The 21009-nt window shown below is 34.9% G+C and overlaps 2 protein-coding genes across 10 annotated transcripts; one reads left to right on the top strand and one right to left on the bottom strand.

Moving 5' to 3' along the window:
- LOC107610891 (neutral ceramidase-like) lies at positions 588 to 10381 on the top strand. Its single transcript, XM_021116734.1, has 4 exons — positions 588 to 602; positions 9137 to 9200; positions 9404 to 9564; positions 9701 to 10381. The coding sequence occupies exons 3-4, from the start codon at positions 9415 to 9417 to the stop codon at positions 10247 to 10249; spliced, it is 699 nt and encodes a 232-aa protein (XP_020972393.1). The 5' UTR covers positions 588 to 602; positions 9137 to 9200; positions 9404 to 9414; the 3' UTR covers positions 10250 to 10381.
- LOC107611051 lies at positions 10917 to 18750 on the bottom strand. 9 transcript variants are annotated; one of them, XR_002358234.1, is made up of 5 exons: positions 17701 to 18745; positions 16781 to 17374; positions 15026 to 15190; positions 11842 to 11933; positions 10917 to 11756 (listed from the first exon to the last, which is right to left on the bottom strand). XR_002358234.1 is itself a non-coding variant. In XM_021116737.1 (2 exons), the coding sequence occupies exons 1-2, from the start codon at positions 17742 to 17744 to the stop codon at positions 16876 to 16878; spliced, it is 543 nt and encodes a 180-aa protein (XP_020972396.1). In that variant the 5' UTR covers positions 17745 to 18742; the 3' UTR covers positions 15371 to 16875. The 9 variants fall into 9 exon arrangements, 1 of the variants encoding a protein (XP_020972396.1); XR_002358233.1 differs by lacking the exon at positions 11842 to 11933 and having other exon boundaries at positions 16781 to 16993; positions 17111 to 17374; positions 17701 to 18741; XR_002358238.1 differs by lacking the exon at positions 11842 to 11933 and having other exon boundaries at positions 16781 to 17438; positions 17701 to 18750.

The raw sequence follows: 21009 nt of genomic DNA, 5'->3' as shown, positions 1-21009 counted from the left end.
TTAAATTTTATATTTTTAATTATATTATATTTTTTATTTATATAAAATTAATTCTATTAATTTAATCAATAATATATCAATTGAATTGATAAATAAATAAATTAATAATTTAATTGGTTCAATTATCAATTCGATTCTTACAACTATGCAATTTGCTCCGTATAGCTCTCTAGATGAGTTGGCAAGGCAACTCCCTCTCTCTTACATTTCAGTTTTCAAAGACAGATTTCATATATTTCTAGCTACTATATGATGTGGCAGTGGTTACATTTGTGGAAGACGTTGACGTATATCGGTATATATACCACGGAAATTTCCCTCCACCAACACCTTTCCGAAGACGTCGTATTCTAGAAGACAATATAATTCTAACGCGTCACTCCCCGATAATATTTATTAGCATTTAGCTAATATTAGAGTTAGACCGAAATAAAATAGATATGCATTTTATATTTATATTATTATCTTTATTTTTATTCTTTTAAATAATTAATTTTTATTTTTTTTTAGATTATATTTAAATACTTTAGTACAAATATAAAATTATTAGATAAAATGTAAGTTTAAATATAATATTTTAATAGAAACCTTATGATTGGGCTGTAAGTTACACTCGTTCATCCTGAATATTTTGATTTTGTAGTCCCTTGGTTTAGTTATGCTTTCTTCTATAAGGAGTCTCTTCAACACTAGTAGATTTTAACACTGTGAAGTTAGATTTCTGGATACAAGTTTTTGGCTGTACATAGTTTGTGCATAAGTCACACACATAGTATATGGAATGCAAGTTTAGGAGCAGATGAGAAAAGGCTATATAGAATGCAAGTTTAACACAGAAGTAAAAATTGGAGATGTTATACCACAAGTAAAGAGACACAAATATCTTGGTTGTATTATTAAAGATAATGAAAAAATAGAGGAGGACGTAAATCATAAACTTCAAGTAGGTTGGTCAAAATAACAAAGTGTTTATATTTTATATAATAACAAAAAAATATTTTTAAATTTAAATATTTTATATAACAACAAAAAAATATTTTTAAATTTAAAGGGATATTCTTGCATTGTTATGAGACCAACTATATTGTATGGAATGGAGCGTTTAGTGGAAAAAGTTGAACACGGACATAAGTTTAACATTGGTGAAATGAGGATGTTTCGATGGATGAGACATCATGAGAATGAACAAAATTGATAAAATTCGTTTTGAGTAGCAAATTTCTTAGTAAAAAGTAAGTTAAAGAAGAAAGAAATGTGATTATTGCATTAGTGGAAAATCACATATTTACAGAGATAAAAAGTACAGCTATATATAACCAAAAAAAGAAAAAAAAATAAAAATTATACTAACTATCTCTTCATATTCTATTATACAGTAATACCCAATAAAACAAGAGAGTACTGAGAGTACTAGTAATATTCATACATTAATAGCCTCCCTTAAGCTGGGAGTGTACAAATTATACATTCCAACCTTACTACATATCTCTTCAAAAGGACCTGGTGAAAGTGTCTTTGTAAGGACATCAGCAAGTTGTTCTTTTGATGGAATTGGCATGAGCTTTAAAGAACTGTCTTGAATTTTTTCTCTAACTTTGTGACAATCAATCTCAATGTGTTTTGTCCTTTCATGAAACACTGGGTTAGCCACAATGTATCTAGCAGATTGGTTGTCACAAAATAATGTCATAGGACCTGGTAAATTTTGAAGTCATTCAAGATGTACATCAGCCAAATTCCTTCATAAGTTGCAAGAGTCATTGCTCAATACTCTGCTTCCGAAGATGATCGAACAACTATTTGCTGTTTTTAAATTTTCTAGGACACCAAAAATCTTTCAAGAAAGAAGCAATATCTGGACACTCGCGTATCCGGACATGTACCCCAATCAGAATCTGAAAAATCACGAAGAGACAAGTCACAAACAGACTCAAAAAGTAATCCTTTTTCAGGAGCTCCTTTCAAGTACTTCAACACATGTAAGGCTGCTTTGAAGTGCTCATCGGTGGAACAATCTAGAAATTGACTTAACTTGCTAACAGCAAAGCTTATGTCAGGTCTGGTATTAGTGAAGTATATCAACCTTCCAATGAGTCTTCATATGGCTTAACATCATTCAACAATGTTTCTGATGACTTTGAGAGATGAATTGAATAATTCATAAGTGTGCTGGCTGGTTTTGAATATAATAATCTATACTCTTTTAGGAGATCAAAAGTATATTTCTTTTGATATAAAGTTATTCCCCTTTTACTCCTTGCAACTTCCATGCCTAAGAAAAATTTTAGTTTGCCTAAATCTTTGATTTTGAACAAAATGTCGAATTTCATCTTCACACGTTGGATCTCTTCTATGTCATCCCCCGCTAGAACCAAATCATCCACATAAAAAAGAATAGAAGTTAAACCGGTTGGAGAAGATTTGGTGAAAAAGAATGATTTGCCTTTGATTGTGAGTAACCTGAAGCAATAAAGACAAAGTATAACTTAGAGTTCCACTGGCGACTTGCTTGCTTAAGGCCATATAAGGATCGTTCCAGCTTGCAAACCATTCTTGGCTGTGCATTTAAATCAGGAGTAACTTCATATAGACTTCTTCAGGTAGATCACCGTGAAGAAAGGCAGTGGTCACATCTAATTGATGAATAAACCAGTTCTTACTAACTGCAATTGCTAAGAGTACACAAAAGGTAGTCATTTTGAATACAGGACTAAAGGTATCAAAATAGTCATACCCGTATATTTGAGTAAATTCCTTTGCTACAAGCCTTGCTTTGTGTCTCTCTATAGTCCCATTAGAGTTATACTTTGTTTTAAAAACCCATTTACATCCGATTGCATGCTTTCCTTTCGATAGAGTAGTAAGTTTCTAGGTCTTGGTTTCCACCAATGCTTCAAGCTCAGCTTTGATTGCTTTCTGCCAATAATCACTCAGAATAGCCTGTTCATAGTTCTTTGGCTCCGGATTTATGAAAATTGTAATGGAAAGTGCTTTGTGTGATTGTGACAAAGAATTGTAACTCAAATAATTGAAAAGAGAATACTTTTTTGTGATTAATGATTAGATCATGCTATCAGAGACAGTGATTTGCATACATTCATAATCATCAAGGTATCTTGGCTTGTGTCTTTCTCTAAGAGATCTTCTTAGTGAAGGAGGTGGATTAATATCAGTGGACTGAGAATTAGATGGATTTTCATCATATGATGGTGTAGTACATGTTGCTAGTGCTGCTGGTAAACTCAAAGACATGGATAAGGTTGGCTGTGGTTGAACATCAATTGCGTTGGAAGAAGTATTTGACAATGTATGTTGAATGAGATGTAAATCTAAGGTATGAGAAGATAATGTGCTGCTATCAAAGACATCTATAGGATCATGATTATGTAATGTAGGTTTAGTATCTTGATTAGAATTGGAAACATATTCGAATATGGATGAGAAACTTGATTATTCTTATATGGAAAGAAATTTTCATAAAAAAATTACATTTTTAGATATAAAAAATTGTTTATTATTTATGTCCATCAAAAGATATCCTTTTGTTCCTGTTTAAGGCCAAGAAAAATACATTTTCTTCTTCTTTTATCCAATTTCTTTCTATTTACAACTAAAGTTAAAGCAAATGCAAGATATCCAAAGATTTTGAAGTGTTGAATGTTTGACATTTTACTAAAAAGAATCTGATAAGGATTTTTATTATTAATAGATGAACTAGACACTCTATTGAGAATATGTACAGCATGAGATGCAGCATGTCTCCAAAAAATTTTAGGAAGATGAGCCTTAAAAATGAGTGATCTAGCAATATTTAAAATATCTTAATGTTTTCGTTCTACAACTCCATTTTGTTGAGGTGTCTCAACACATGAAGTCTGATGAATTATTCCATATTTTCATAAAAAGAATTTATGATGAATTCAGTTTCATTATCAATTCTGATATTTTTTATTTTTGTTTGAAATTGGGTTCCAATTAGTTGCACAAATTGTTGAATAAAAAAAGAAGTTTCACTTTTATTTTTCATAAAAAATAGCCAAGTGAACCTGCTTTTATCTTCTACTATTGTTAAAAAATATTTACGACCAACAAAAGATGGAATAGAAATAGGTTCCCAAATATCCATGTGCATTAAATCAAATAAATTGACAGATTTTGTTTGACTCAAATGAAAAGACAATCTTCTTTGTTTTGCATAATGACATGGTTCACAAGGTTCATTTTTTAATGGACATATAATAAAAGGATAACTCTTTTTCATTTCTTGTAACCTATCAATTGAGATATATCCTAACCTACAATGCCAAGTTTCATGATTTATAGTGTTTGTGATAGCAGCAACACTAACTGAATTGCTGGTGTTGACTAATTCTCTATTCTTTGCTTCTAAGTTGACATAAGTTGCACCTGTATTGAAGATATACAAGCCACCTCTTTGTCTAGCATGATCAATCATCTTCAAGAAAATGTTGTCCTGTATCTCATAGTGTGCATTGTTAAATAAAAATTGACAAGGTAAAAAAATTAGTTGTTTCAGACATAGATATGATATTAAAATTGAAAGAGGGCACATATAACATATTTATAAGGTAAAAATCACGAGTTAAAATTATAGTTCCACTAATTGTTGCTGTGGTCTCAGTTCCATTTGGATATTTGATTAACATAGGATCTATTATGTGATGAGAGCAATGTTCTGAAAATCGATTCGAACTGGTCGGTCGAACCGATCAAATTGTAAACCATTGCCAAATACAGTTCGAGCAGAAGGAAAAACCGACAGATTTAGAAACCAGAAGTGAATTGTCGAACCGACTAGAAACCGGTCAGTCGAACCGAATCGTGACCCGGTCGATTTTTGAAATTGGCTAGCAAAATACTATGTTTTGCATGCTGAAGAAAGAGCCAAAGGGGAACGAACCCTAGTCTCACCCACGGACCCACTCACACCTCTCTCGAGCCTCCACAGTCCACTTTCACCTCTAGCTCTCAGTTCTCACGTCTCCGGTCTCCCCCTCGAGCTTCCGGCGCAACTTTTGTCCAGCCCCACCGTCGCAACGTTCGTGGAGCCACCACCACTGTTCGCGCAGCCATGCTCCATCGCCAAGTCAGCCCTCAAAAATCGCAGCCAGCGCCACTTTTTGTCGTGAAGTTAAGGACCGCCGGCGCCAACTCTATTCAACCCTGCCACCCCTTCAGCCATCTCTTGCCAGCCACTGTCCCTGTCCCCGCCAGCTCTGTATTTTTCCAGACTTCTAGCTTCTAACCCTAGATATGAATTTTGATTTTTGTAATAATAATTGTTGAAGCATTGATTAATTGTTGAATGATGATTAATTGAATAATTTTTTATAATTATTGTTAGTTCAGTTCTGTTCAAGCCTGTTCGAATGTTACTTTGAAGTTTTGTGAAGTGTGAAGTGTGAAGTGTGAAGTGTGAACTGCGATTTTTTTATTTTTCTCCCTTAAATTCAATTTTTTATGCTCTGTTCAGAAATTATTGAATGATTATTGAATGTTTTTGTGTTTTTGTTGAATGATTATTTGATTCTTGATTAGCACTGGATGCTCTGCTTTGTTTGTGTACTATTTCTGTGTACTATTTCTATACTGTATTTGTGATTTTTTTGGGTAATTCAACAAGTTAAAAATAAACTTGCTGTTTAATAATATTTTCTTCCATTGTAAATCTCAGTAATTCAATAGGAAGCAGATATAAAAAGCAGAGCTTTCAAGTCTGTGCGAGTTACTGTCCATGTCCTGGTAAATTGATTGCAAGTTAATGTTATTTCCTTTAGTTTTAATGTTGGATTTTAAAACTAACCCTAATTTATTGCTTTTCAAGAATCAAAAATCAAAGAAATAGAAAAGCAGCAGGTATTATCAGTTAAATTCAATTTTGAGTGTTATTGGTTGGACAATTATGCGAACATTATTACTGCTTGTGAGATGAAAACTTTAGATTTAAATTTAATTGATTTTTGTCTGGTAATTATTGGTTGAACAATTATAGTATTTAGGGTTTTTAATTTGTTCTAATTGGAATATGAAGGATGAGCTTAAGAGAAGCTTGCTAAAATCTATGATGTTAAGGACCCCAACACTGCGTTCGTGTTCAAGTTTCGCACCCATTTCGTAGGGAGCAAATCCACTGGTTTTGCTTTGATTTATGATACTGTTGAGAATGCTAAGAAGTATGAGCCTAAGTACAGATTTGTTAGGGTAAGATAACTCCATTTTTTGTTCTTCTAATGTGGTTTTTGTTCATGAGTGTAATTGCTATAGAATGAGAAACACTTTCATCTAATTAGAATGTATGAGAAACATTTTTTGTTCTTCTAATGTATGTTTATTTATAATTTATTTATTATTTTATTATAAAACGATTTTTTTAGTTGGATCACAATTGAACCGGTTAGACTAATAAATCAGTTAACCAGTGACTAGAACGGTTCGATGATCAGTTTGATTTTCCAAACCTTGGATGAGAGTGAAAAGTATAAAGAGAAAAAGTAACATGTGTAGTGGCACCAGTGTTAATTATCCAGTCATGTGTGTGCAAAGAAATGTGAGAAACTGATAAGATATGGTGTATACCTGCTGAAGGAGCTATCACTGTGTTTATGACTTGTGTTTGAAGAGAACTATGAGCAGGATAATCTTTATGTTGTTGGAATAGAGAAATTAATGCTTGTTTTTTATCTTCGAAAAACAAGTTGTCTAGACTTTTACTATTCTCCTCTTGAGTTGAACGCACATCAGGCATGTTGCCATCTCCACGTATTTTCTTAGCAACAATCATATTGTTCACATTTGCTACTCCAAATTTCTTTTGCAAATGAGGAGGAAATCCATGCTTATGGTAGCAGGTCTCTATAGTGTGTCCAGCCTTCCCGCAATAAGAATAATTTCTCATCATTCCTCTTCTACTACTAACTCTACCTCGGCCTCGGCCACGTCTGCCCTGCCACCTCAATTTGTGATACCAGAATTTGCATTCAAGGTCATACCAAATTCTCTGTTATTTTCCTTACCAGTTCCTCCAATATTGACAGCATTAACTAGCATCCTTTCTTCACTTTGAATAGATGAAATTCACACTGGGCAGTGGCACCATTAACATAATCTGTGATTTCACTATTGTGTACTGCTCATTTAGCCCTCTCAAAATTCTAATAGCATGTTCTTGGTCTCTATATTCTCTAATGATCTTCAGTCCACATGAGCATGATGCTCCATAGGTACAGGATGGAATTGGTTTGAACTCATCAAGTTCTTCCCAAATTCTCTTATGTTTAGTGAAATATGTAGTGATGGATAGATCTCCCAGCTTCATCACAAAATATCTCTTCTTGAAGATCAGTTATCTGAAACAAATCACCTTTATAGAATCTGTACTTGAGATCGTTCCAGAGTTACGAGGCCATGTTACACCAAAGAACACTCTGAAGAATCTCTGTACTTAGGGAAGAATGCAACCACGATAGTACAAAGGTGTTGCATCTGTCCCAGGCTTCATAGGTTGAGTTAGTTTTTTCAGGTTTCAGAATGCTTCCATTAGTGAATCCCAACTTGTTCTTCGATTTGATGGATAGCCAAATCAATCTCGCCTATGAGTGATAATTTCGAGTTGTAAGAGGAGTTTGAGTTAGTGATAAACCTGGGCTTTCATTTGGATGAAAGTAGAAGGGACTTGTCTGGTCTTGAATCGGGTTCAATGTTGATCTCCCTACTTGCGTTTGAAGGTTGGCAAGTTGATTCATCAATCTTGTGAGATTTTGTAAATCACTCACTGAAAATGTTTGTAGTTGCAAATTTTTTGGATTATCCACCCCAGCTTCTCGATCTGCTGCCATGGATATTGTAGAAGGAAGGGCTTGCCTAACAATATTTGCAGCTCTTCCACGCTCACCGCACCATGATGAAATCCGTTCTAAGCTGCAGATTTCTTAGTGAAAAGCAAGTTAAAGAAAAGAGAAATGTGTCTATTGCATTAGTGAAAAATCACACCTTTACAAAGACAAGAAGTACAGCTATATATAGCTAAAAAGAAGGAAAAAAGAAACAATAAAAATTATACTAGCTACCTCTTCATATTCTATTATACATCTGTGATCTACTAATGTCACACAATATCCAATAAAAGAGAGAGTATTAGGAGTACTAGTAATATTCATACATTAATAAGAATAATAAATAAGAATATGAGATTGAAAGTTGGATTAACAGAAAAGATGGTGGAATCTAGCTTCTAGACTCTTCTAGATTATTTACTCAGCTCACTCTATTAGGAGAGAAAGTCGGTAGAGCATCCAGTGAGAAGGATAAATCAAATGGAAGATAGACCAGTGGTTAGAAGTAGAGTTTTAGAAATATAATCATTAATGTTACTTTCTCCTATCAGTTTAAACTTTTGGGATAAGTGGTTTCATGACATAGTATTAGAGTTCTGTGTCCAAAAGGTCTGGACTCTGGAGTTCGATCCTTGATGAACTCCAAAAGTGAAAAAAATAACGTAAGACAAATAAGGGAGAAAAGAAGGCCTAAGCAAAAAAATCAAACAAATCCAAAATGAGGCTCTCATTTTAGGGATAATGTTAGAGATATAATCATTAATGTTACTTTTTTCTATCAATTTAAATTTTTAGAATAAGTGGTTTCATGATATAAAAAAAGACCTAAAAGGACTCTGCATGAAGTGGTCAAGCGAGATTTCTATATAAACGATCTCGCCTATAGACATGACACATAATATGATGTTATGGTGTTGTTTAATTCATGTAACGAACCCTACCTATCAAGCTACTGCTTTGTTGTTGTTGTTGCTGTTGTGATATGCTTTTCTTTCCACTCAAGAGCTCTATTTTATTTAGACACTTTCAGTCTTCTTGAATTCTTGAAGAGTATTTAAAATGCCTTGAGATCTTTGTTTGAGAAGAGAGGGTTATGTTTGGTATTTCATGTAAAAAATGGGTATGTCAGGGAAGGTTAGTGTGTCGGACAACTAAAGGATGTTATTTGTAACAGAAGTTCCATATAGAAGTCTCACATCTGTTTTCGCACATGCAGTGTAGTGCTTGTTAGTTAGTAACAACATAAATCTTGCATATAAAGCTTTTCTGTGTTAATTTTGCAGCCATCAATACTTCCAATCCAGATCCTCCGAATTGGGCAGTTTGTGATTCTGTGTGTACCAGGAGGTACTAGCTTCTCCCCTACACTCTTATTTGCTATAAAATAATATTATTTGAATCTCCATTCTTCTAATCCTCAAACTCTTAACAGCTGCTTCACTAAGACAGAATATGCATTGTATATAATAGTTATTTTTATTGTTCTTTTCCTTGGAAATTATATTTCTTCAGATGCTTCATGCATGTTTAATATTGTTTTATTCTGACAGAGTTCTCAACAATGGCTGGGAGGCGTCTTCGCGATTCGGTTAAGACAGTGCTAAGTAATGACAAGGACTTTAAAAACATGCATGTTGTTGTAGCAGGGTTGACTAATACTTATTCGCAGTATGTAACAACATATGAAGAGTACCAAGTGCAAAGATACGAGGTCAGTTACAATTTTTCTTGAAATAACATGAATGTTGCAGCAAACACTTTTGTTTAATTTCCATAGCAAGCACAAAATGCAACATTAGTTTAACTTTATAGTTAGTTATTCAAGCTCAGTCGTATAACTTTGTTAGGGTGCTTCCACACTATATGGTCCGCACACACTGAGCGCATACATTCAGGAGTTCAAGAAGCTTGCAAAGGCCCTCATCAGCAGCGAACCGGTAGAACCCGGTCCACAACCCCCTGATCTCCTGGATAAGCAAATAAGCTTCCTCCCACCAGTTGTGGTAGATGGAACCCCACACGGAGTAGACTTCGGAGATGTGTGCTCTGATGTGCCTCAGAACTCCACCTTCAAATGTGGTGACATGGTGACAGCATCATTCTGGTCAGCCTGCCCAAGGAACGACCTCATGACCGAAGGCACCTTTGCATTGGTGGAATTTCATAAAGGTGAAGATAATTGGGTCCCTGTCTATGATGATGACGATTTTTGCTTGCGCTTTAAGTGGTCGAGGCCTTCCAAACTCAGTTCTAGGAGTAAAGCAACCATAGAATGGAGGATACCAGATGATGTGAATCCTGGTGTGTATAGAATAAGACATTTTGGTGCTGCAAAGAGTTTATTTGGTTCAATTCACCACTTTACAGGTTCATCAAGTGCGTTTGTGGTAGCATAGAGTCATAGAGGTAGTTTAATTGCTCATCACTTTTACTGTATGTGTGATTTTGATGCTTAACTCTATGGAGGTTATTTGGTGAATGAATCCCTATAGAAGGATGATACCATTGTGTGTATCATTTGTTATACAGCCCTATCACTCTACAAACACATCTCATCGCCATTTTTATTTCGGAATTATATTGCTAACAAATGATTCTTTAAAACGTTGTCTAATGTTAACTGCTGCTAGTTTTAGCTGTTTATTAATTGTAAAACACCAATGTTTGTGAATAAACAATTTAGTTTAGAAACATAAAGATGATGAAAATTTGGACATTTTGTTCAGCTCACGCTAGCAAAAACTTAAGCAGGATGTACTCCATTTTGGACTCGTTTAACGTCTACAATAAGTGGTAGATTTTTAGCGCTAAAGTTAGTTGAGATGTGTTTTATACACTTCTCATAATCAACACAATTCTCTCTCTAGCTCTTAATCAATTCCATAAACATAAAATATGAATATCCATAAATTACTTAGAAGATGTGGTAATATACACTCCTAAACTTGAATTTGAGTCTTCCAAAACGTACAAGATTATGATAATATGAAGAAAATAAAATAAAATAAAAGGTTAATTACTCTTAAATCATCTAATAGGACGTTTAAAAAGATGCATGTGTACTGCAAAAGACTAGTGAATGTAACTTAATTCTTTGAATTATCAGAGACAAGAAATAAAGATTTACAAAAGAACTATATCATTCTAAATGGCAATCCCTGAATTGCTATGAAATAACAAAGATAGGGGTGAATATCATCTAATATAGCATAATCAACATGCAAGTCATGTATAAACCTTTGGAGAACTGGTACTAGCCAAAACTTCTTGGTGTCACATAAAGACCCAACAACCAGAAACAAACTAATCAATGGCTCTCTTGTTAGTTCTAGTGACTAATTACTGCTCTGCCTCTAACCTAGCAACATCATCAAGAACAAAAAGAGCTTCTCAGCGAAGCCTCTTCAATTTGGATTTCCTTGCAAATAATAGACACTGCACAACTTAATCTGCTGCTGCTTTTCACCCAAGTTTCTCAGTTAAAAACATGTCATGTCATTGAATTAGGCGTCTATTTGAAATTTTCTCTAACATGTCAAAGAAAACTGCGTCCTCGAGTTGAAGACAAAGTCTTTTGTTCATTAACAAGCATCCAAAGAGTCGCACATGCATTCATTCAAGAAGAATGAGGAAGCAAATCGCAACTATCAAGCTGAAATTGCTTTTGGTGAAATGGCATGGTAAAATATAGCTGAGTACAGCTAGCACACTTGACTACCATGCCTGAAAAGGATTGGTGCCTGAATTTTGGCACACAAACAGCCACCAAAGCTAACTCCAGAGAGATGAAATGGAAGTAGAGCTTTGGGCTACAATTTACCAGAGGGTGCCATGAATCATGCTATGAACCAGGAAAGCTTGTGAAGTCATCCAACCAAAACTATGAGTCCAATACTCTAATTTCTGCATCATATATAAACAAAAGTAAGTTAGCAGATTTCAAAAATATCATTTGCAGAACAAATAATCATTAGAAATACGATCTCACAATATATATCTTTTGCTTTTGGATTTTGCTGTTGTATAGGGGAACTCTCAACCCCGAGTTTGTATTATCCTTCTCATCATCATATTGAAATTCTTTTATCATCCAAAGAAAAAAAAAGAGTAAGAAACAGCTAAGAAGTTGGAGAGAACAAGTTTATTTGTATCAAAACCAGGTGGCGAATACAGTGATGCATCACTGAGGGTCAATTGAAAACCATGTACTTAAAAGAACAAATATTTAAAATCTTTCGTCTCATTGCAGGCACAACCACTCCATTATAGATCTTTAATGTTCAGGAAAACTGCACTTTTTTACTTCAGCATCATTCACTCCATCAATAAGGCCAAACAAGTAAAATAACATATTGAAAATTATCACGCAAATGCTAAATTTCACAAAAATATTTGCGGAACAATTTTTGCCCATCCTTTCTTAAGTTCATAATTCAAGAACATTCTAACTTAACCACAACCTGCTTCTTTGACTAGATTATCATGCATCTTTTACTACAAGCCTACAATGTGAGACAGGAATTGTTTTTGCAGGAGTAATGGTGATCAAGAAATTTTTGCCTGATTAAGAATGATCCAGAGCCTCTGGACTCTACTCAACCATTGCAGATTTAGTTGGCATGCTTCATGCATCAGTGCTTAAGTGCAACAAACTTGGCTGTAGCATTTAGTAACTGCAAGACATAGATACATATTCTCCTCTGTTTTTAGGAACCTAATCTCCAACCTATCCAGTTTCCTGTGGCATGGTACTAGAGATCCATTGATCTTTGAGACCATACATTCTACACACTTGCACCAGCAAAAATGGGTCTAATACAAGGCTGGAGCAAAAATATAGGCTAAAAGCAGGCAAGATTTCAGCTCAGCTCAGAATCTGGGATGAAGCTTTGTAGTGAAAGAAGAAGAAAAAACAGTTCTGCAAAAAGGTCTTAACACACATCAAGATGACATTCTTGGAATCTGCAGGAGAAAAAGAGGGTCGGGGGAGGTGGCAATGGTTAAAGTCGAGAATATATTAATGCATGCTTCTATCTTCAATCACTAAGCAGTGCTATATTCAATCCAGTAATAAAACTGTTGAATTCTGCAAAGCATGATGTTTGGCAAGACTCGTGGGCTACCATCAAAGTCTTCTATAACAACATAACAAATATTAACACCCATTGAAGTTAGTTTTTCAGATTTATGAGTGCCTTCCTCAGTGGCTTCAACTCAATGCCTTCAATATATATAGCCTTAAATTCAATGACCATACATTCTATAATTGTGACAACTTAAGCACCAAACTATTCATAATCCAGTGTTTCACTCCAGGATAAAACAGATGGAATTAAGCTTATTTTTCTTAAGGCAAAGAGTTTATAAAACAAAATTCACATATCTTATATTCCCTCAATTGATAAACCAGCAGACTTGCTAACAAAGTACTTTCCAGAACAAGATTTGCCTTTCCAGAAAACTCGCAGATTTTCTCACTTTCTTTCAATTTCACTTGTCTATGAAATATAGTGATCAAACATTCACCAACACGTACTCTGAAGTCCAAACCATACATTGAATGGAAGTTCAAAAATATGGTATATTTTTTCACATATTGACCTAAATAAGAAGTTAAATTTATGGAGAGAAACTCTAGAAGTATATGGTCTACGCATAAGCCGTAACAAGACGGAATATACGGAATGTAAGTTCGGTTGCTGAAAGGGGAACCCTAATACAGGTGAAGATTGGAGAAAACATCTTAAAAAAAGTTAAAAGTTTTAAGTATCTTGGGTGCATCATACAGGATAATAAAGAGATTGAACAATATGTAAATCATAAGATTCAAACAGATTGGTCAAAATGGCGGAGTGCGTCTGATTTTATATGTGACAAAAAGTGTCTTTAAAACTTAAAAGTAAATTCTATCGCACGGTTATCTGACCAGCTATGTTTTATGGTATAGAGTGTTGGGTGGCCAAAGGGGAGCACGAACATAAGTTAAGTATGGCAAAGATGAAGATATTGAGATGGATGAGTAGTCATACGCAATTGGATAGAATAAGGAACGAATATATAAGAGAGAGAGTTGGAGTAGCACCTATTGTGAAAAAGATAGTAGAATTGCGTCTCAGATGGTTTGGACATGTGAGAAGAAGACCGACAGAACACCCAGTTAGAAAAGTGGATGAGATGGAAGATGGACAGAGGATGAAAGGCAGAAGAAGACCTAGGAAGACCACCCATAAGGTGGTCAAACGAGATCTACATGTAAACGGTCTCTCTGTAGACATGATACATGATAAAACTCAATGACGTCGTTTGATCCATGTAGCCGACCCCACCTAGTGGGATAAGGTTTTGTTGTTGTTATAGTAATAGTAGTATTGTTATTACAACAAATGACAAGACACAATAACATCTTTTGATTCATATAACCAACCCCACCTATTGGGACAAGTGTTGTTGTATCGTCGTTACATCACATAAAAGTAATTACTAGTACAAAGAAATATTAATTTTGACATCAATGTAAATTATAAAGACATTCATAGTTGCATAAAAGTTATATGTACCATTTGTGGCTATCAAGCGCGAAACAACTGAGTTAAGTCAAACAAATTCATCAAGGTCAGAACATGCAGTACATTTGGTATTAGTTACATTTCATTTAGGTTCAGATAAATATACCATTTAGAAGTATACACGTTTTTCTAATCATATTTAAGTCAATAGCAATCGAATGCAATCCTTCTAGTTCAGGAAATTATGCATTTTTCCTTCAACATTATTCAAATCATTGAATAACAGTACAAAGAAGAGACAATCACAACATATTCGAAATTATTAAACATGTGCTATATTGCATAAAAGAGAAATAAGAAAAACGATATTTGCCCTTGATGTATCATAATTTTGTACTTCAAAAACATTTAATTTAACCACAGACCACATTTTTCTTAACAGATTCTCATTCATCCTCAGATAGAATGAGTTTCCAGGACATAAAGTGTGACAGCAAACTTAGCAGCAATCGGATGTTCATATGTGACATTTGTGATTGAATACAGGGCAGATAATCCAGAGATCCTAGATGCTTTCTAACCATTGCTAATTAGGTCAGTAGTCCATGTGAAGTAAAGTTTAATTGAATAAATTTCAGCAACATCTTACTAGGCCCAGTTTCTTACTATTTGCTTTCTTCCGCAACATAAGCTCTGTTCATTGAATGTTTGAGCTCCGTTAATATTTGAGGCTGTATATGCTTCACTCTCATAGCAGAAAAGAGGAATAAGTTGAACACCAAAGCAAGAATCATCCCTGTTTACCATAACAACAGCGCACATTGGCATAGCCTGAAATCAGACAACATTATGGTCAGCTGTCTTGATGTTGAACAATGTGATGCTAGCACATTGGGTAGTGCAAAACAATATCATTCTGTTAAAAACAATAAACCATAAAGTAAAAAATAGAAAAGAGAGTAAGGTGCATTTAATGGGATTACAGTTCTGCAATCCACAGGTAGCAGAAACAATGACCAAGACAGCTCTATATGGCTTCGAGCAATCCCCTCAAATTTGGTGAGAGGCTAAAAACAAAAATGGTCAAGGGAAACAGCTTCACACAATGTTAGATTAGTCACACCATGCTTGTCCAACAGTCCAACACTCTAAAGACAGCAAGATAGCTTCATCTATGTTAATGATACTATCATTATAGGGGATGATCAAGCAGAAACGGATGGCTTAAGAGGCTTTAGTTGAGTTATGTTAAGTCGATCAAGTATAACTGATATATTTACCAGGAACAGAGGTCGCCCAATCGAGGACTGGAATTTTAGTATCCCAAAGAAAGTATACACTGGACCTACTCAAAGAAACTAGTATGTTGGTCTTAAACCAGCTGACCCTCAACCAATGCCAGGAAGCAAATCCCTGTGGGAAAATTAATCTACCTAAATCCTGATAGGTCAAAAGTTAGCTTTGCTGCAAGTATGGCAAGCCATGACATGAAAATCCTGTTGAATACCACATGAATGCTTGTCAACCAGTTTACTTGAAGGGAATACCCAACAGAGGTTTAAAATTTAGAATACACTTGAGCAGAGGCATTCAAGTGTTTGTGAATGCTGGTTAGGAAGCATCTGTTACAGACAGAATATTGACAATGGGATAATGTTCCTATTCATGGGGAAATTAGTCCCTTGAAGGAATAAGACATAGTCAGTAATTGCAGGAAGCAACGCCAAGTACAAAGCTTTGTCCTCTGACATTTCTGAAAAGACTCCAAAGGATACTCAGTAAACTGAAAATCATCTAACATCGTCCTATGAAGTTTTTTCTCGATCGTTTGTCTGACAAGCTCGACCCAAATAGGGGAGAGAAGCTTATGTGATGGCTTATGGTCAACTAATTATCCCCTTTGCCATTGCCATCAAGGATATTGTCCTATGAAGTAGATTCTCTAAGACAACAAAGCTACTATTAGTAATGCAAAAAACACGTGCTGATAAGACCAAACATGTGGAAGTTAGAGCTTTGGACTGCCACTTTGGAATTCAATCCATCAAGCATGCAAAGAAACAGATATCCTAACTAAGGGCCTCTCCGAGGCAACCTATGAACCCCTTATATCTGATCTAGGAATGATAGATATCTTGATTTTTTGGTCATAATGTTCTGATTTGGATTTTTGTTTTCTCTCAATTTGTAGAGATTGTCTATATTTAAGAGGAGAATACTTCATCAATTCCAAAACAGAACTTTTACTCTACCATGAACCTAGGCCTGTATCATGTGGCCTTGTAAATCCTTTTATACAATAAGATAGAATATAAATTTTTGCAGAAACTAATCACTACTGTATGCTCACAGCTTTAAACTCTACTGACTACTCTATGATGAACACTTTTGCATGAAAGCCTACATTTTACCACAGGTTACCTTGGTGAACATACTATCAAGACAATAGCATAGAACTGTTACAAGTGTTGTCTAAGCAATCCCAAGAGGTGTATGAAGACCTGCCATCCTATAAGTCATTCTAAACTAACTCTGGTCTCAAATTCTTGAATTTCTGTTTCCTCAGCAAATAAACCTTCTTGTGAAGCTGAGTTAACACTTTGATTTGCAGTATTGGAACCTTTCCAGCTAAGCCTGCTCCAAGTTTCTGATTTAAATATCCTCTCAAAACATACAATGACCAGTTTACGGACATCCTCATAGTAGTTCAAAAGTACTACCAATGAAATAAGAATATTGATGATGATGCACCTGAATAATTGAGCGACAAGGATCAACAGGAGTGCTTCACACGCAATTACACCTGAAAAGTGTCTAATAATAGTAGCAAGCAAGTTTTTATTGGTTGCTTTAAGTCCAACAACATGGCAAAATGTAGCCACAAGGAAAATCAACAAACTTGCTATGTGTTCCTGGAAAGGATTGCTGGTCAGGCCTTGATACTTGATCGCTATGGAACCTAACTCCAAGGTGATTAAGCAAATGTATACATTGTTGGTAGCCCTTACAACATCACTGCAGAAGCCATTAATCCCGCAGTGATATTAGAAATACTTTGTTACTGCGTCTGCCATCAATTCTTGAATAAGGAAATTTGCAAATTTACTCATAAGAAATAAGATAAAGTAAAGGGTCTTGCTAACACAAATAGAAAATTTTAATAGAAAACATAATCTTTTTAACCAAGACTTTCTACATAAATTCTGTTTCACCAATGCCCTTATGACACTCTTTAGCTAAATCTATAAATAAAGAAATACATCTTGAATTCTTGATATAATTCAAAAGTTACTGGATATTAAATTAGCCACTATATCTCTATTAAATGTAAATTTGGTTACCTCTCTGTGACTGGTGTTGAGTATGTGCTACTGCTGTCTGTCATAGTGCTAATCACAGGTCCACAATAACTCCAACTAAGAGTAGGTGCCGATTTGATGAACTCAGCAACAGCTATTGACAAGTTTTCTTCAATGCTCCAAGAAAAATAGTCGAAATGCAAGATTTAGTGATGGATCTGTCTTCAAGCAAGAGCCAAATCGAATAACTTTGGCCAATAATAATAAATTGGGGTTAACAAAAGTTGGGGTTGAAGGTGATTTGTGGAGTTAACAAAAATTTGCTATCTATCACTCTCATTTAAAAGGGGTTAAATCTTCGAAAGCTTGCCCAACACTTGCCCACCATCCTGGCTGGTTCCTGTCTATGGACAAACCCTAAATTACCAAAACTCCGTTGCTTCAGTTCGCACCCAAATAACATCACTCTGGATATGATCGAATTTTATGAAAATTCAAAACATATTCAGAGACAAATTCAATGGAAGAGCATGGAGATCGTCTTGTCTAGAATTCAATGGAAGAGCATGGAGATCGTCTTGTCTAGTCCTGCAAAGATTTTGCAGAGACAAATTCAATGGAAGAGCATGGAGATCGTCTTGCCTAGTCCTGCAAAGATTTTGCACGGTGATATAAAGACTAGCAGAGTACTTAACAAAAGAATACGATGGATTGTTGCACAAGCTGCACGCCAGAAGACGTGAAGGTGAAAAGATGAAAGTTCAAAGCAGATCTCCCGAGGAGATTTGGTGGGAGAGGATGGAATTGATCACGGAGAAGAGCGCATTTGCACGCAGAGAAAATCGAGATTTTAGTTAAATTTGGATTATATGAATTATGCCATTGCCAGATGAAGGTATATTTATAGAAGCCGAGCACTATGGGCATATCGGGAATTTCATAAGTGAAGCACGGTGGAAAGTTTCTTGGAGATTGTTGTGCTGCTTGCGCTTTCTTAATGGATGTTCTCTTCGGAACAAGACTATGTGATAATCAGATCTTGTCCTGACCACTGCTATGTGTGTGACAGTGACATTTTAGCGGCACACAAAGATACAAAGATGGCGTTTTAGCCGTTAGATCTCGATTACAAAATATATAGATTAATTGACATCAACCACACCGACCTTCACTCTACATTTGAAAATTCTTTCTTAAACACCCACGCATGTCTTAAAGATGCACACGTGACATTCTCAATACATTGTCTTTTTTATTAATAAAATAGTTGTCTTGTCCCCTAGTAAAAGATTGGATAAACAATCCAGAAAAACCATCATAACAAAATGTTAATTACCATTAAATAATCTAATAGGACAATGGATCATTTGGGATCACACTGAACAGTTTAGACGGAAACTTGTGATAATTTTATCGCAAAACAAAATTGAAGAGAGTTTTAACCATTAGATTTTAATTAAGGAGGCTTGATCTAACGGTTTATAAAGTTAAACCATGTGATGGTTTAGAAAATAGAAACATAATTGTTAAAGTAAAAATTTACGTTGGTGGTATGTAAAGTATACAATTAAAAATTATTAGATAATTTAATAAATTTGACTAAATTATTATCTAATATTTTTAAACAATTATCTTCTTTTATCGAAAGATCATTTCGATCGATCAGTTTTTCTTATAAAAGGATCATTTCAATATTTTATTTTTGGGATCACCCTTCTTTATCGAAAAATCATTCCTTCGATTTTTTTAATAATTAAGGTTATTTTGAACATAGAGTCATACTAAAAAAAGAACATATATACTTCTATGACCACTACGTCTTTTCTTTTGTCTTTAAGCATTGTGCTGATATTCTCTCTTTCTCTGTCCGCACTTCTCTTTACACTGTTGTTTTACGATCTAGTTTCGACTCTAATTATCTTCGTTTGTAATGTTATGGTTGGCAGGTACGGTAGGCGGCGTGCAACATGTTTGATGAATTGTGCCAAAGAGACATTCAGGACTTGGTCTCTTGGAATTTCATTGCGTTTGTTTGTTTTCGTGCTTCTGAGACAAATACGACAGTTCAATTGTTTGTTGAAATGACCACTTGTTATTAGTTGTCGCCAGATCTTATGAGCCTTGTTGACATACTTTCTGTTTCTGCTTTTGTAGGTTCTTCAATGCAAGGAAAACAAGTTTATGAGTTTGTTGTTGGGAGTGGGTTAATGAATGATGTTTTTTGTGGGGAATGCTATTGTTGACATGTATGCCAAGTGTGGTAAGATGGATCAAGCAAATAGGGTTTTTGAAAGGATCGATAGAGTTGAAGGATGTTGTTTCTTGGAATATTATGGTCATGGGGTATTCTCAGACTAGAATATTTGGGAATATTTTCTCTCTGTTTGAGCATAAGTTCGGAGAAGAAGGAGAAGAAGAAGAAGAGGGGAGGGGGGAGGAGGAGGATGCAGAAGTTAGGGTTTCAGGGACCAAATTAGGTCCAAAATACAAATCTTGTTACGTCAACTAATCATTACAGTGTCCACGTAGCAAGAAGAATGCCACTTCAGCACTTTGTTTGTTGAGTCATTCCTGGAAAGGGTTGAGGGACCAAATTGGTGTCCGAACCTGAATCTGGAGAATCACTATAGATAATTTTAAATCTCGGAAACCAAAATGGATAATTATGTGAATCTTAGGGATCAAAATAGGAATTTAGTCGAGTTTTAACCATTAGATTTTAATTAATGAGGCTTGATCTAAAGGTATGTAAAGTGAAACCATGTGATGGTTCAAAACTATGTGATGATTCGGAACTATAATTGTTAAGGTGAAAATTTACATGCAGTTTGTCTTTATATGAAATTAATAATTGAATAATCTATTATTATGGAGTTAATACTTAAAATGGTTCCTAAAATTTGGAAACAGACTTAATTTCACTCCTAAAATTTTAATTGACTCAATTTGAACCTCCAATTTTTAATAAGTGACTCACGTTAGCCACTTATTAACTCAACATTATGAGAAAAAAATTTGGGCTAAAATCGTTGTTTTCACCCAACAAACCCATAAAGAGGAGACAACTTCATATTTTGGAGGAAAAAAACTGGAGGCAGCGCTGTAATTGGAAGGAGAAGAAGAAAGGCTTTTTTTATAAAATCACAACAAATGCGCAAGAGGTGCGTTGTTAGGCACTGGAGGCGAATTCTCAACTGTCCAAACACGTGTCGATCATGCACATATCTTGGGTGGAGGCTCTTTGACTCATTGCACTATACTCGTACCAATGAAATTAGGTTAAATTACACAGTTAGTCCCTACACTTTTAGTGAAATTGCAAATTGGTCCCTACAGTTTAAAAGTTTGTAA

This window comes from Arachis ipaensis, chromosome B01 (genome assembly GCF_000816755.2).
Source record: "Arachis ipaensis cultivar K30076 chromosome B01, Araip1.1, whole genome shotgun sequence".
In the NCBI taxonomy this organism is placed as follows: domain Eukaryota; kingdom Viridiplantae; phylum Streptophyta; class Magnoliopsida; order Fabales; family Fabaceae; genus Arachis; species Arachis ipaensis.
Note: the sequence above shows the minus strand (reverse complement) of the source record. Positions and strands in the feature narration are given on the sequence as shown.

Coding starts and splice junctions, on each gene's coding strand:
- LOC107610891 (XM_021116734.1), top strand. CDS start 9,415: ATGGCTGGGAGGCGTCTTCGCGATTCGGTTAAGACAGTGCTAAGTAAT. Junction 9,565..9,700: donor ACCAAGTGCAAAGATACGAG/GTCAGTTACAAT, acceptor TAACTTTGTTAG/GGTGCTTCCACACTATATGG.
- LOC107611051 (XM_021116737.1), bottom strand. CDS start 17,744: ATGACAGACAGCAGTAGCACATACTCAACACCAGTCACAGAGAG. Junction 17,375..17,700: donor TCAACACCAGTCACAGAGAG/GTAACCAAATTT, acceptor TGGCTTCTGCAG/TGATGTTGTAAGGGCTACCA.